This window comes from Gymnodraco acuticeps, unplaced genomic scaffold (assembly GCF_902827175.1).
Source record: "Gymnodraco acuticeps unplaced genomic scaffold, fGymAcu1.1, whole genome shotgun sequence".
NCBI classification, from domain to species: Eukaryota; Metazoa; Chordata; class Actinopteri; order Perciformes; family Bathydraconidae; genus Gymnodraco; species Gymnodraco acuticeps.
In genome coordinates this window covers 409495-426094 of record NW_022990235.1, presented here as the reverse complement: position 1 = coordinate 426094, position 16600 = coordinate 409495, and the positions used below count along the sequence as shown (strand labels likewise).

The 16600-nt window shown below is 41.1% G+C and overlaps 1 protein-coding gene across 2 annotated transcripts in view; it reads right to left on the bottom strand.

Moving 5' to 3' along the window:
• megf6b (multiple EGF-like-domains 6b) overlaps positions 1–14775 on the bottom strand; it is a 54124-nt gene extending 39349 nt beyond the window's left edge. For both annotated transcript variants that reach the window (XM_034218980.1, XM_034218981.1), the window contains exons 1-4: positions 14377–14775; positions 12735–12869; positions 11705–11814; positions 5070–5174 (exon numbers count right to left, since the gene is read on the bottom strand). In XM_034218980.1, the coding sequence (XP_034074871.1) occupies positions 5070–5174; positions 11705–11814; positions 12735–12869; positions 14377–14468 (442 nt within the window). In that variant the 5' untranslated portion in view covers positions 14469–14775. The remainder of the gene's footprint in view (positions 1–5069; positions 5175–11704; positions 11815–12734; positions 12870–14376) is intronic.
• Positions 14776–16600: the final 1825 nt, after the last annotated feature.

Genomic DNA, 16600 nt, shown 5'->3' with positions numbered 1-16600 from the left:
GGAGGAACCACTGTCACGTAAATCAGTTTAGCCAAGCAATGAGTTATACTGATGATACTTTAATCACTTCTGATCTTTGAAAAACTACAAAAGATGAGCATGATAGTATATAACAAAAGACGTCAGTAAAGACAGCAAAGTCCAGAAGTACTTCTGATAGATGTGCTACAAATGTTTTACTTGGATTTGACATCTGGGAGGTATGAACCACCCACATTTAGTCACATTTGGACTCAATGTGCTTCAGTGGTAACCATGACTACGATGGACTGATCCATGCACGCATGCATGACAGACGTGTAAAAGGAAAAAGAACACATGTTTTCGAGCAGGGAACATTATGCACATTTATCAAAAATCAACAGATTTTGAGCAGTAAGATAACTCACCTCAAGGCCTGCTTTAAGTGAATGTACTTGTCCACATGTGTGATATGTGAGATGAGGGTGACAAAAGGCAGGCTACAGCAGGCCACTGAACTGTTAGTCTGAGGAAAGACAACTATTTAACTTAAAGTAATTGCAGAGCAGGGTAGCTATTAGAGAAGGAACTGCAAAGAGCAACATCTGAAATCACCCTAGTTGACTGCAGCTGCACACGCAAACTCATCCCAGTATTAAGACAATCTGAAGCACATACTTTCCAGACACATGCAACTCGTTGGAAAGCTCTTAAACTCAACAAAGACAGACGGTGAAAGACGGACAGAAGCAGCAAGAAAGAAAGCAAGATATCAGATGTGAGTGTTCGAAGGAGACCCGTGTACCTTTAAAATGTTTCCACCGCTATCTTTATCTCACACCGAGTTCTTGACCTTGTTCAAGTCTGTGCACTTCAAACATTTTGTTCAACTCAATTGTCTTTTAACGAGGCAATTCATTCCAAAAATAGCTCCAGGGCTGCTGTCATGACCTTTCAACCACACTAACAAGCACACACCTTCCCAATGCAATTTGGTCAACTGTTTATAAACTAAATAAATACTTTATATTCATTACTTGGGGAGTCCATTTGCATACAGAACATTTTCCATAGCTGCCATTAAGGGGCTGTAAGAACGTGTTATAAAATAGGATCTGCTTAAATATTCATGGGCTGTGATTTGTCATTTTAAGAAGAAAAAAAGGAAAACACACGTTTGAAAATGTCCAGCAAAACATCAATAGCCCTTGTTTTACGAGATATAAGCTATACAAATGGAAGCGTTACTTAGAAGCTGTATGATACCATAATCTTGGTGAATAAATGCAAGTAACTTTCTAGATGGATGATATACCAGAAATCTTCAAACACAACATGGCTGTGGCTTAGCTTCAGAGCTCGCTTTGAAGCAAACATTACAGCATGAAGATAGCCATCAGCGAGGGTCTGTCCTGAGTGATGTCTAGAACAAGCGGGTCCTGCTGGCATTGCGGTGACCCCAAACCCAGCCAAGATATGAGCTTACGGTTCAGAAATTATTTGCAAAGAACAAATAAATGAGGCCATTACCGTAACAGAGAAAGGGCTCTTTCAGTAGAACTTTTTATGGTACGGGATCAACAATACCAAAGGCCTAAGAAACACATGTGGGAAAGGAACAAGAGCATTTTCTTATATCTAGTTACACCGTTTTGGACACTTTTACACCTCTGCTATCAGGATTTAACTTTGATATCAATGATTCCATATTCCTCCTTTGTGTATCCATTTCAACAAACTCTTAGAAAGTTATTACACAATCCATCAGTTTTATGTTTTTGAGATAACTTTCTTTTTACCTTTCACCCCAGACTCGAGACATGAGGTAGCTTTAAAAGATATTTTAAGATTCTTTAGCTAAGGCGGTAAAGTTTGATGTTACAATAAGTGCCGGCTTTTTTCTGTTCGTTTGTCTGTTTGTCTGTGGCTGAGCCCAGATGTCAGCTGGTATGGAGACACCTGCCCTGCCAGAGGTCTAAAAGCCTTGGAAGCTCTTGATCCCAGAGGATACCACTTGTCTGTTGATGACAGGCTGGATAGTGAGTGCATCAGGCACCGAGTGACAAAATCCCACTGGATATATTCAAGACAAAGAGTTTTAAAAGAGCAAGAACAATAGAAAAACCTAATTTGCACAGGGACCTTGCAACACCAACATGTAAGATGCAGGAGTATTTCTCTGCATTATGTAATATTATCAACAAATAAGAAAACATGTAAAATAAAGTTCAGGAATAAATATCCCTAAAAGATGTGATTTGATTGACAGCGACTGAGCAACAACCCACTAACCATCATTATCATTTGATTTGAATGTTGCTACTTTCCTAATTGGTTCAATGGAGTACATGACACCTCCTTTTTCTAACTAATCACAGCCAACTTCAAACAGACTTCAAACAAATTGAGCATTTTGGTTTTGTAACTAACTAAATATTTTGTAGAAATTAGATATATACAACCTTGAAAGTATCAAGGTATTAGGTGGAGGTAGGTGAGCCTTCGACATTAATGTGATATGGTGTCTTTGAAATGACTAAAAAAGCCTTAGAGCACCGATCATTGCTTAACCAAAGCACAAAAACAGTAATTATGTCTTCCACATGACTGAAACACAATTCTACTAACAAGCAAAACAGATGAGAGCTTCAGATAACTGTTGAGAGCAAGAAACTAATAGTCCCCTTTGGAAGACATAAACACACAATTAGCTGTACACAAATAGTGGGTAACCACATCAAAAGCGCTCAAAGGGAATATTAAACCATGCGACTGCAGAGGAATGCTAACACTGCCTTCTAAAGGGATTAAATGATGAGTGAATCTTTGCGGCTCCACGCAGTCGTCCTCAGCCACATCCTCCACTGCGGTTTCAGCTTTTACGTAAACAAGAGAACAAGCAGTGACTGACAGTTGTGAGCGGCATGTGGACCGCAGCAGAATTAAAACAGCAGCCTGTGTGAGCCGCTAGCTCTCATCTACACCACAAGGTTATTTATCTGGGTCTCAAGAATGTGAAAGAGTTACAACAAAGTGGTCTTTATCTGACCACCCCAGAGTGTTCTTTGTAATAGCCGCACTATATATCAGAGCCGTCACTCAGTTAAAAGAGTAATTCATTAGAGTTATTGTTATTGCTGTTTCTCCAATGAGCCACTTTGTACTAAGCCTGCAGCTTACTACCTTTGCCCACAGGACTCTTGACACTGAAGTGACCTGCATTTGGCACATGCAGGACCTCTAGAAAGGGACAGCTGTGAGTCTGTTCCTGCCTGTGTCTGACTCCTTTAGTCCCGAGTGTTGTGCCGGTCAGGCGGAGGCACTAACAGCCCCACACCCTTAATCCAGCAGCCCTTTCTGTGCCCATCACTGGGCAATATATCTGCCAGATAGTTTACGGACTGATAGCCTCCAATAGAGGGAGGATCAGGATGTGGGGGTCTACTGCGCTCTTTCTATCCACATTGGCCCCTAGGTGCCCATTGATGACAGCTATCATTCACAATGTAGAACAATGCTGGTAGATCTCAATGTGTAGAAAAGGAGGTGGGGGCAGTGGATGACGGCACTGATATCAAACAGTGAAGCTCAGCGGCTGCCTGGAAGCAGAACTGAAGGGGACGGGAACTTTTATAGCGTTGGAAGATATTTGAGTGTAGGACTAACATTGTTTTTTACTGACACCCAACTCAAAGATTTTCTGTTACTGTGCAGCAAAGAAACCATAACATAGTCACAATTAAGAAGCGGAAATCAATGTACTTTTTTTTTAAACACTGAAACTTATCAATCTATTTGACTGATACATATTCATCTGCTGATAGTTCAGAGTTTTAAAGACTCATTATTACCATAATAAAATGTCACCAATTGATACAAAAGAGTGACTTTTTTCTTGTCAAGAGACATCAGAAAGATGTACAGAGTCTCAAGGCAACTTTGTTTACATGTTGCATTTCCTGTAAATCTATATCCGAATTTAGCATGAATGCTGATGAGCAACATCAGATTCCACAGGTGGCTTCAATCTGTTCAAAGAGGTCTAAAAGGCCCTTCAGGACCAGGCTTAAAATCGACAGTTTAAAGCAGCACCTCAATGGGCATGTGTGTTCATGAATCTACTGTCCTTGTGATTAAGTATTTTATTCAAGCATGAAGTAATCAGAAGTAAGCCAGGTCAGCTCAGCTGCCACAGAGAGCTCTGATCATATAGATGGTCTGTCAGGGCTGCAAATCCTGAGGCTTGATTATAACTCCTATAATAACCAAAGAGGCGCTGAAGGTATAGCTAAACGGTGTCATGAAGCTCCATCTGTTGAGAACTCTTGCTGAGAAAATCACGTGTGTATGAATAAGTAAGTGATAAACTTGGAGCTCAAAGAGCGTAAAGCTAGACAGACCATCGTAAAAAAAGGAGACCATGATTTTCATTTGTCAAAGCAACTTGTGCAACATGTCTCTAGAGGGCCTGTTTCAAAAAGGGGAAGAGATGGACAATTCTGGTAAAAAAACAAAAGTTGACGCTAAGAGGAATTTCCTGTCGTGTGGTTTTATCAGAAAAACAACGGAGTCCTCCACTGTTTTACTTCAACAGCTCAAATTCAACAATGGAGTTGCTGATAAAATACTTGGCTGGTGGTGAAGGAGCCAACTGCTGATGTGTGGAGATTCTCATTCACTCACACATAGAGAAAGGCGACCACTCAAACAGAGTTCAGTGGGGAGCTGACTGAAACGGATAAGAGTTGTCGGCTCCAGCCAAGAGGCTAAAGGTGTTTTATTCAAATTGCAGCTATCAGTTTCAGTCTGTAGAGGGTTTTTATGACTTTTCATTTCACTGTAACTGCGTCCACTGACAATGATGAAATATAGACATGTGTACAAAAAAAGTAGCTAAACAATGTTGCAGTGTGTGAAAGTTTCTAAATCAATTCCTCAATGCAGTTTTAAACTCTAATAAACGAATGGCTCGAGAATTTCCGACAAAAAGAAAAACAAAGGGGCAAAGAAGAGGAACAACAAATAAATGGAGCACAAACAAATATGAGAAGAAATAAAGAAAATGTGATACTTAATGTAAAACATCTAGTAAGGATGTTTCTACTCACCATACTGGCAGCTGGGCCCGTTGAACCCTGCGAGACAGTCACAAAGCTGCGTGGACCCCTCCCGACAGTGGCCCCCGTTGAAGCACACACCGTAGCTACACACCGCTGCAGAGAAAGACAAAAAGAAAACAGTGTGTGAAGCAGAGACACCTGGCTGACGAGATGTCAACATCTTCAGATTCAAATGCTGATCTCTTTCTATCAAAACCTTATCATCGGCCTGTTCGCTCCTGACTAAACAGGAACCTTGATTCTCTTCCATTCACACTAACCAATGTGAGAGGAGGCTTTTGGCCAAGTCAAAGACATTTGGCCAAGTCAAAGACATTTCTAAACTCCTTTTTACAGAATGTAAAAGTGTTTGACACAAGCAGAGGGCTTCTGCTTGTATAACTTTAAATAAGGAAAGTAACCTTTCCCTGCATGTTACTCGAGAATGACCTCGATTGAATAACTATGATCATTGTCGCAAACAGTGATCATACAGATGTTCATGGGATCAAATCAGCGAGTCACAGGGTGAGTGTTGCTCATCTGTCTCCTGTACCCCGTGGCCCTTTGTCCATAAATCCTTCCAAGTCAAACTACTCACCCTCGTTAAGAAATTCAAAGAATCTAGGAAATATAGGTACCTCAAATTCCCAAAACCAGGACAACATTCACATGAATCATGACAATCCTTCACTACAAGTATGGGTACATGCTGAAGTCTCCCAGCCTGTGTGTATCTCATGTGCGTTGAGGCTAATATCCCTGTGAAGTAAGGCACAGCTGTTTGAGCCAGGCCTGTTGTTTGCACTCTCCTGAGCAGAGTACAGTGCTTAGTGATGACAGGTAGAGAGGATTGATGTCTATCATTGCTTTCCCCGACTAGCAACATGTTGACACTTTGGGAGTGAAAAACATGGTCCAGCTAATCATAAGAGGAATTTAAATGCCAACCCTTCCCTCAGAGGATTGTGAAGAAACCCTCTGAATGCCAGTTGAACTGTGGGGCTCCTGCCAGATATGCATTTTTCTTCCCATCTAATCCAACCAGAGGCGGCATGACCAATCATCACACCAGGCACTGGCGGCTCTGTTGCCATTGATCATCCATTTATGGTCATAGTGATGGTATCAATGTGCCCGGGGCAGCTCAAACAGAAACAAAGTAGATTTTGTCTAATCCCTGTTTCTTGCTGTTAGCACTTGAAATGTGTGTCTGAGTTGTCTGTATAGCGGCAACGCGTTTAATGTTTTTATCCTTTGTATTTATGGGAAATTATGAAGGCCATTTTTCAGGAATTTCCGACATTGGATGGACTTGATTAACTTATTTGTATTAAGTATGAGTGGCGGCCCTAATGATATACAAATATCTATACTTTAGATATTTTACCAGAGGTTCACCTAAAAGTTCAGATGAGGAAATGAAAAGATGCATTGGCTGTGAAAATAAAAGTTCTGTAAAGTCCAGCTTTAGCCGTATCATAATAACCCCAGATGAGTTGTAGTAATTTCATCCAGTAGATTTACAGGGCTCCTTTGAGACCAGCACTCAGTCTAAACATCCGCCTGTCATCTGGCTCCATTCTCAGACACCTGCTCAACAGTTGGACCATCCAGGGAGACTACAACAAATAACTCCCCCACACACGCTATATTGTAAACACACACCCAACTTAAAAGAGACACACTTAGAGACTATCTCTCTCTTTTCACTGTAAAAAAAGGCCCAAAAAAACCCATCAGATTCAATAAAGTGCTACAAATGACTGTCAAATACATCCATGTGCTTGACCCTTATTAGAGCAAAGTCTCACCCTATTAGTGAAGCTGCTGAAATCCTACCCCAACAGGAAGCCGACTGCTAATCTGCCCATGATGACTTCCTTTTGCTCTTCAAAACTGTGTGGCTACAGGAGCAATGATACTGTATAGTATACTGTAGAGTCAACATACAGCTACATAACTATCCCCACTTGTGTGATTAGCTAATGGAAGGGAATTTCGGTGTGGTGACAGCTACAGATGACAGACAAGCAGAAAAAAGCATCCCTGTGGTCAGGTTTGATTGCAAAAAGATCCAGATTCTTCAGGACAATTATATTACCACCAGCTGTGAGGGATTAAGTTAATGAGACGTGTCCAAATTGTGGTAAAAAAGCTTTAAATGAACTTAATTACTAGAAACAAAGGAAAAGGTCAGTTATCTCTAAGAGTCACTACAGGGGCATGGCTAAGCGACAACAAGAGGAATGTACATTCCCCCTCCTAAGATGTGAGACACTGGATTTTTGGCAGCCAACCAGTGCATTTCTGGGCCGCCCCCATCCTGAGCCCCTGCTTAATCTTCCCTGAAATCATTTCTTAATGTGGCATGCAGCGTGGCATAAAACTCACTCTCATCGGTGGCTGTGAATGCCTCCACTCCATTACAAAGACACCTTCTCTCAGAGGATTAGCAGCTCCCACCAAAAGAAGAGACAGAAAGAGCAGGGGTCAGCGACTCGTGCCGGGAAACTGAAAACCAACGAGCAGGTGTCACCCTTACAGTTTCTAAAGGGGATGACCAAATTAGCACACAGTGTTTGTTTAGGCTTCATCAGTCTGTTTAACCCCCACCGTGCGACCTAGAGGGAGACCACATTTAGGGCACTTTACGGACACAAAGGCCTCAACTCCGCTGGTGCCATAATTGGGATGCTTGGTGCCGAGCACTGTATTTTGAGGCAACAAATCATGTTTTGCTGCGCTGAGGAATGTGTCATTTCAAAGAGTTTTTGGGAAAACCAGGCTCAGCTATGTCAGATAATCTTTGACCTGGTTCTTGGAGAGACGTTAAATACCATTTGAACTAGACTTTAGGTTGGTTTGACAAAGCAGGCACAATAATGCTTAGGAAAAAATCATTTTGTAAGCAAGACAGTGCAATTAGAATAACTGGGGTATTTGCTGCACCCTACATCATACAGACGTTCTATATTATACACACTCCTGTCAAAAGATGGTGTGAATGAGAATATTGACATTCAGTCACAACACAAAGAGTAGGCACGATCAAAAACACCTGTCACGGGGTCAGCATTTGGCCCACCGCATTGTCATTTCATGCCCTTTTTCCAGTTCTAATGCAACAAAGATGCGGATCAGACATGATTTTGCCATGTGTGTCACTCAGACCAAACAGGAAACACATTACACTAATTTGTCAAACAAGAATCTTGTTCATACTTTGTACAAACTGGCAAGCCTGATTATTTCTGCACAGCTTCAATTACCATCCTGCATTACATCTTCAACTGAGCAGCATTGTCGTGTGATTTCTTTGAATCTGTGTCTACTTCTTGTTTGAGGACTTTGACAAGTTTTTCTCACCAGATTCATACTAGAATAAGTCTTATTCCTCAATATGTTAACAAGTTATTCCAGCTTGAATCAACAGACCTCAAGTTGTCAAAAAAAAATTCTCTGAGCTTAATATCTAACAGCAGTTTCTCTCCAAAACGTATTCGTTTTTTCAGTATTCTGCTGACCTTACAACCTCTGCTGCAAGTTACTCATTAAATCAAAAGGAATATCTCATCATAACCAGAGGCAATTGTTGTGATGACATTTAAACTACACGACTGTTTTGCCGTGTAATGCAACATGTTGTGTCTAAGTTGGTTGATTTCTGTCTGTTTCTCAGTCTGAGTCTTTCTGAGCTCAGCTAAGTTTGAAGCAGTCCTCTCCACTGCTGACATAGTTGTTGCACGCACACACACGCACACAAACACACACAGACCACCCATGGATAAGACATAAGACCATTTCCTCTTCCCTGGCTACTGGGCCTATTTCACTAGTAGCTACCTTTGCCAGCCGGCTCCCGCCACAAAAGGAGGCCAGTTCCTATTCAGTGGTTAACGAGGACGACAAACCAGAGGAGCTATTGTCCCCGCTCCTCAGGCCCTGTCACAAAGCTTATTGTTGCCGTCAATCAACATAATTGCTCGTTTCCAATCCCGCCTAACCCCGTCCATCCTCACCCGGCCCGTGGCTACTTGCTGAGGTAGAATGTTTAACACACTGATTGAGTGGTCCTCCAAACGTTTGAGAGGAGGAAGTCGCCATCACAGAGTCAAGAGTTCTTCACCTTCAGGAGAACAAGATAGTCATCAAGCCAATTTGAGCCTTTACAAAACACACAAAAGTCGCCTTGGTTGAACTTGGGTTTTGAAATGGCTGACTTTTTGTAGACAATAAATTATTAAATGTGTCGTAAAAACTAAAAATAGATCTTAAATAGAACAGCAAATAATCTGCAACTATTTGGATAATTGATAAAGAAAAGGATGTCAACCATTCTCTGATTCCAGTGCATTATTTGGGTAATAAACTGTAAACATCAAAACTTGGGAACAAATACTTCAGATTTGCAACTCGCTCAAAGAACTCTATTCACGCTATCTTGTAAATGGAAAACTCATAAACCTAATGATAATAGCCTGAAACAAAAATAGGCTATAGGGAAAACAAGAGGGAGGGGGTCAAGATAGCGAAATCAATTGTGAAAATAACCAGACATATGCTGTGCAGTGGTATATTATTTGTCCAAATATGTGACTAATTATGCTAAGAAAAAAGAATGCTTGAGGAGAAAACAAAAGAGGCCAATCACTGCAAGATTGTGACAGGATGTCAACATCTGTTCAATGGGTGGATATTGAGGCAGAGAAGAAACACAGGTGAACTAAAGGAAGGGCAAACTACTCAACTTGCAGCCCCAGTGTGTGTTGTAAAAACATTATTAGAGCCTCCACTCTGCTCTACTCCCACACAATACCCAGAAGTAATCCGACTAATTACCTTACACTGACATTTTATTAGGGAACACACACAGAGAGAAAAAGAGGGTCAACACAACGCAGTGAGAGAGCTCAGGAGTGCTCTAAATCACTATCTCAAACACAAAGCATTCCCATCTCACGCAATCTTCTGCTCTTTTAAGGGTTTTCAGAGGATTTGCTAAAGCTGTACATTTTACACAGCAGATATTTCCTTTTGGATGTTGAAGGCGCTGTTGAAAACAGCCCCACAGATTGCATTGTGCTGACTGAGGTACAGTACCGATAGTGCATAGCAGGAGTCAGAGAGGGAGGATTGTGGTGTGAGCTTCCTTTTATCCTGGTTCAATGGCTCAGAGAAAAGGGTGATTAGTTTGTCCCATCTCAAAGTGCTGCCACGTCTTTGGTTACAGAGATAAAAGCCCTGCCTCATGTCGAAGAGAGCCGCCATTGTCACGCAAAAAGAAACAAAACACCCCGTCTAATTTAGTGAGGGGAAACACTCGGCATCCCTTAAGAATGTATCTTGGAGACATTTCTCTATAAATGTTTTAAAACAAAGCCTCTGTAATTCTTCTTTGTATCATTTAATACTATAACCTTTCTCCCTGCAAACAATGAGCTCTTTGAAGAGAGCACAGATGCCATAATAACACACCGATGACAGGCACATCCAGGAGATCTTCTCTCGCTCTACATCCCGTCAGAGGGCTATCCCAGACAGTAATGTGCCTGTACCGGGGGTTTCAGCGCTAGAAACTAAGCGCACGGGTCAGTTTGAGGTAGGGCCACAAGAGCAAGGAAGTGGGAACTTTCTTGTCTGTCAACCGGACAGGGGGACAAACTGTTTACAGGAAGGCTTTGCCAAGGGTCTGTCTATGGTATGCAGGCTATGTGCTCTGGATCACTGGCTGTAAAATCCCATCAAAGGAGGCTTCTTGGTCTCAGCGGTGTGAAGCTAAGCTTATCCGCAAGGAGATGAGCTTCTGGCAGCCCCTCTGTGGCCAACAGTTCTATCTTTCCATACATGGACCCGGGGACTTAGAGGGGAGATTCATACTTGTTTTACTTTGTTTTACCTTTTATGTTTGTGCATAGCAGCTGGTCTCTCCACCATAAGTTGATAGGTATTGTTTTGGGGCTCTTGACTGTAATCGGTAGGGTTAAATATTGGATGGGATTGTCTGTTTTTATACCCATAAAGCATTCCTCTGACCTACACCGCCATGTCACACCTCCGAATGAGTAAAGTGGCATGACTATATGGATGAGGGCAAAGATTTAAACATGGGACCACAGCTAGTGCAGGAATGTGGCCGTTTGGAGCTTAAATGTTTACTTCAAAAAAATGCGTAAACGGTCAAGTATGAGCTTGACTGGCTATCTATCGTAGAATTACCGGAGAACTACAGAGCAATAGCCCAAACCAGGACCTTAATGTTTTTTTTGCTAAGGGTAGAGAAGGTAATACTATGCAAGCCTCATTTGAGAGCGAATGTCAACACTCTGTCAACACTTGAGATTTCTTTCCCACCGTGCACATCCAAACCTTGTGGGATAAGTAGAGGTAGAGGCATGGCGCTGACTGATAACATCTGTTGAGGAGTCTGGATGGGCAAAGCATCTCTTAACCTTTTTGACCTTTTCCTGAAAACCTTTCATTCAGATCACTGTGCCAAAGGGTGAGGCACCACACCTCCTGCTTAGTCAGGAAAAGACAAATTGTCTTTAAGTATAAAGTACATACCATCCTGCAAAAACCTGATAAATGGGATGGTTCTTTTTCACTTAGGGGAATAAAGTAAAAAGAATCTAGATACTTACGATACAGACAACCAGCTTCTCCATTAAGTTGAGACCATCCGGGGCAACACTTGTAGACAGTCTGATAATCCTGTCTGTACACTTGTCTGTAAGCAGTGTAGTACGCTGTCCTATTGATGTGAAAAACATCAAGTTAAAAACAGCAAGTTATAAATTAAACAATAAAAACAGGCAGAGTTGTTGTATTACTTCAATGTAAAACTGTAGTGTGTGGGTGACATGCATAACATTGCTTGGCACATATCATTTGTGATGTTTAGGTGGTTAAATACCATGGGATAAGGATAAACAAAAATGTAATCTGATCAAAAGACTGCTTGTGCTTAAAGTAACATGCAGTACAACATTCAGCAAACATTTTCCCAGACTTTTAAGGCGCCATTTTATTTAAGTGTAACTGGCAGACCCAATTTCAGAGAATGGTGCCAACCCTGTACTTTAGGACCCCTCTCATTGCACCACAGTCATTACGCATGGTGGAAACACGTTTTGTTTACAGCGAGTAATTGTGGCCTTTGCTGCCTTCAAAGCAGCCTTTGACTCTTGTAACAAGGTAAAAAATACTGTGAAAGCGAGCGTGAGCAGCAAAGTGAGAAACTCTTGAAACAGAGACAGGCTGAAATGTAAGCATTAGGACTCTCCTTCAAAGGAATGTTTTCCGCATATATGCCTGTGTGTTAAAAAGTTGCTCACCCCAATGAAGTGGGGTTACACCTTGCACTTACCTGCTGTAAGAGAGGTTAAAAAGTTGTGATTACAGAACAAGAGTGAGAAAGATCTAGGAGGAAATAGGAGGTCAGGGAGCTCATCCTGTTTGATATTGTCTGGTGAAGGGGGGGTTAAATGAAGGATCATGCCCTGTCTGATGAATTATGTTGGTTGCATGACTCAGGAAGACATAATTAATGCTTTGCTCAAGCCAGAGCTTAATCAGCAAGGCACTCAATTCCCTGCAGGTGAAGATGGGAGTGTTTGTTTGAGGTTTCGACTACGAAGAAAAAGGAGACGACAAATGAGGTGTATTACTCACCTTCTCTCGTATCCCATACACCATGACTGTCCCACACAGCCTTGCTTCCACACTTTAACCATGCGTGTGAAGGCCTGCACACATGGCTGCCTCTGGGCGACCAGCGTCACCTCCCTCTCAAGACACACATTGGGCCTGAAACAAAAACAGTGGTACAAATACTTAAGGTGTCAAAAGGTTTTTTACGGATGCATGGATGGCAGGAGGGGAATTTATGATTGCCATAAGAAATGTTGCAAAAAATAGATGTACATAGTTTGCATAAGTGTTTTTTCTAGGTGACGACGTAATGCCTGAAGGATTTACCTGTTCTGGGGTGTAAGGCTGCATATAATGTCTGGTTTTGGTATTTTTTTAAGACTTAAGGGGAATTCCTCAACCATTCCCTTTCAGGACGCTAACTACAAGATACTACCTGTAGTTCAACCCAAACCTCAGTGCACAAAATGTGTTACATGAAAGTCTTTTAGAGGGTGGCATTAGCATCAAAGTGGAATGCATTCATTTTATATCTTCTACTTCAAATGGGAAAAGCAACAAAAACAAATCATACAAGATCAAACCTTTTAAGATGTAAGCCAGGTTTGCTCAAAACAAAAGCATATGATGTACAATCCCTGTACCACTTCAACACAAAATACTTTTTTGAAAAATGTAAATTAAAAAAAGCCATCATTTTGAAGACAATTAACTTAAGATATTAGTGTTTTTAGTGGACATATGGTAGATAGCGCATGTTTTCACTTGTATGTATGAGGCTGAATGTCAGCAGAGACGGCAGGCAGTTAACAATTTCGCCCCCAGGTAAAACACGATAAGCCTTCCAACTGTGATGTTTTGTCCTTCCTAAACAAAGTCTGTCTGGGTTCACGGGCAGACCTGCCACCTGCCTGTCTTTCACACCATTTGCTTTGGTGTGAAATACCTTTTCAACAAACAAAAAAAAGCGCAACATGGTCTTTAAAACATTTACTCTTTTGGTAACTCTCCAAGGACCAATAGGAAGGTCTGAAATACGGATATCGCCAGGAATCTTAAAACAACATCGAGCTGCTCATCTCAAACGAAAGTAATCACTAGCACCTCCAGTTTTACACATGCAGTAATTGCATATGAAAGACCGTATCGTTATTGGCAGCATGTAACCCAAAAAATCCTGTCTCATATATTTCAGGCTCTTTCTTTATTTTGGGGTTTAAAATACCCATTATAACTGTGTGTCTCTTTACTTTGAGGGGCTTAAAACTAACTCTGACAGAGTTAGGAATGCAGTTCAGGCAATTCAAATGGGGCTAATGTATAATCATTTAATTACAGTAAGATGGTGCATGGAAGCCAATAAAGACCATGATGAGAGTACACAACAGTTAAATGAATGATTCAGCATCTACAAAATAGATTTGTCTTTCAGCTGCTGTTTGATATAGCAAGAATCTAAACATGCCTCTGGTTGAGTCTTTGACACAAGTGTTTGCATGTGCAGGTGAACTAGCAGTTTTATCACAGTCAAACTTCAAAGGGAATATGAGGCTGTAAAAATATCTCAGAAAAGATGAAAGGTAAATCCCTAAATAATCTGTCCCCTAAAATAACAGTAAGGTCAATAGCCCATAAACAACAAAACAGAGAAACGCTTACTCACATATAGGACTGAAGGTTGTTGGCGATGCCATAACGCAATGCACGAGCCTCTAAAATAAATAATATGAAAAAAGAAAAAAAAACACTATCCATGTTTATTCTACTTGGATTAGAGTTTAAATGAATATGACGTACACGCAGACGTATTCATGAGTATAACTCAATTTAACTATTTAAAAAAGTAACCTAATAAATAACTGAATAAAAAGAAGACCGAGAGAAACTCAATAGGCGCGTAAAACTTCCTCCGCGTGGAAATAATCAGCGCTTTCCATAAATGACCGTTCCATCACATGGAGTGTGTGTTCTTCCTCTCCGCCGGTGTGTCACTGACTGCAACCGGCAGCTCACCTACGCTTCGTCACTGCAGATGTCAGACTGACGGTCAAAAAGTTGTGGAGGCTGAGCGCTTTCTGCCTCCCTCCATTCACTTGGTAATGATGGCAGGGGTTTGGAGGGGGGGGGGGGGGGGTGGAATGGGTTTCATTTACTATTCAGAGCTTCTGAAACACACACAAACACAAGTGCACTCACAAACGGAGGGTTCAGGCTCAATTAAGAGACTTTAACTTCGCATCAAACTTTTCTCTTCGCTTCGCTTTCTCGTGTTCACTTAAAGGTTGTTGCAATATTGTTTTAAAACGGCACAAAGACGCGTGAATATTTCCATTTAGACATGTGCTGGTCTGATAATATTTACGTTTTACTTAAGAATCTATTAATGCTAATATTCAATCCCTCCATCAATAAGGCGTTTTTCTAGTTTCACTTTTGCCTATTGACGTTGGCAAAGTTCGTGCAGCTTTAAAACGAGCGCACTTGTAGAGTTATGTGCGCGCGTTTAGGGACCCATGACGCAGAGCAAAGAAGCATCTGCAGGAGGGGAAGTGAAACCACTCACGCTAGGTATGGACATTTGGGAAAACTGAGTGATATACTATCTCCCACGGATGTTTGGGGTTGAGTCTGAAGCAGTCCCTCTTCAGGGCAAACAGCTGATAGTGCGGTCACAGGGTCAACCGCCAGGACCGACTGCTGCTCTGCAAACAAAGCTTTCAATGCACGCATGTGTGTTCATGACCCCAAAGAGTCCAGGGTCACCGCTGTCCGAGCAGCCTCCGAGGGTCGAGCTGCACAGCATGTCTGAATTAGATCAGGCATCAGACATATCAGAGCTCATCAAAGACATGTGGGGACAGGCAACTGGAGTGTTTTTTAACTGAAACATCTAAATTAATTATTCATCTTTATTTCTGGTTACAAATACATAGACTACCCAGCTGATTCAATTCATAAAATTAACAAAATTGACTGACACACATTGGCAGGTGACGACCTATAGCCTGGTTGGCAATCCATGCATTGAATCCATGACCCATTGGTGCCTCAACAATTATTTCAAGTAGTACTACCAAAAATATATGATTTTATTCCAAGATGTCAGAAAGCTTTCATTCAATCACAAAAACAACCTTTCTTAAAATGTAGCAAAAATGTTTAGGACAAACAGACAAACATGCTTCTAAAGAAGTGATCTTTAGTTAGGACACACTGAAATAATATCAATGAACCTTAATGCATGGGCCTATCATTATCTACAGTAAGTTTGGACAGCACATTGCTGGATGGATGCAGGAAAAACCCTGGGTCATAATAAGTGATTAAAAAGACACAGATGGTGATTTGCTGACACTTAGTGGTTAAGAAAGGAACTATATATAGTAAGACAAGTCCTGTACAGAAGATGCAACAATACAGTTGAACACAACTTATCCCAAAAAACAGGAAATTGTCACAGAAAATGGAAAAATGTGCCTCAACTAACCGAGTGAAAAAGGCAAATATATATTCAATAAATATAAGTAAACCTGTTAGGTAACTTAGCAACAACCCCTAATCACCACTTCCTTTGAAAGATAAATTAACATTGAAAAGTTTGATAAATGGGAATAGGTTTAATTACAGGGATGCAAACACACGTATGGTGAAAAAAGAGAGAACTATTAGAAGCAGAAAAAAAACTGCGTAATATACCATCTGACAAAGGCCTGTGCTATAATGCTTCAATTAACTGGCTATTCTTTATAATATACTCAGATCAATAGGAGACAGAGATGTTAAGTTATAAATAAAGGGTTTTTATTATTATTTACACCAGGGGTGGGGAACCTTTTTCCTCTCAAGGGCCATTTCGATTTTTACAACATCTTCCGAGGGCCGTACAA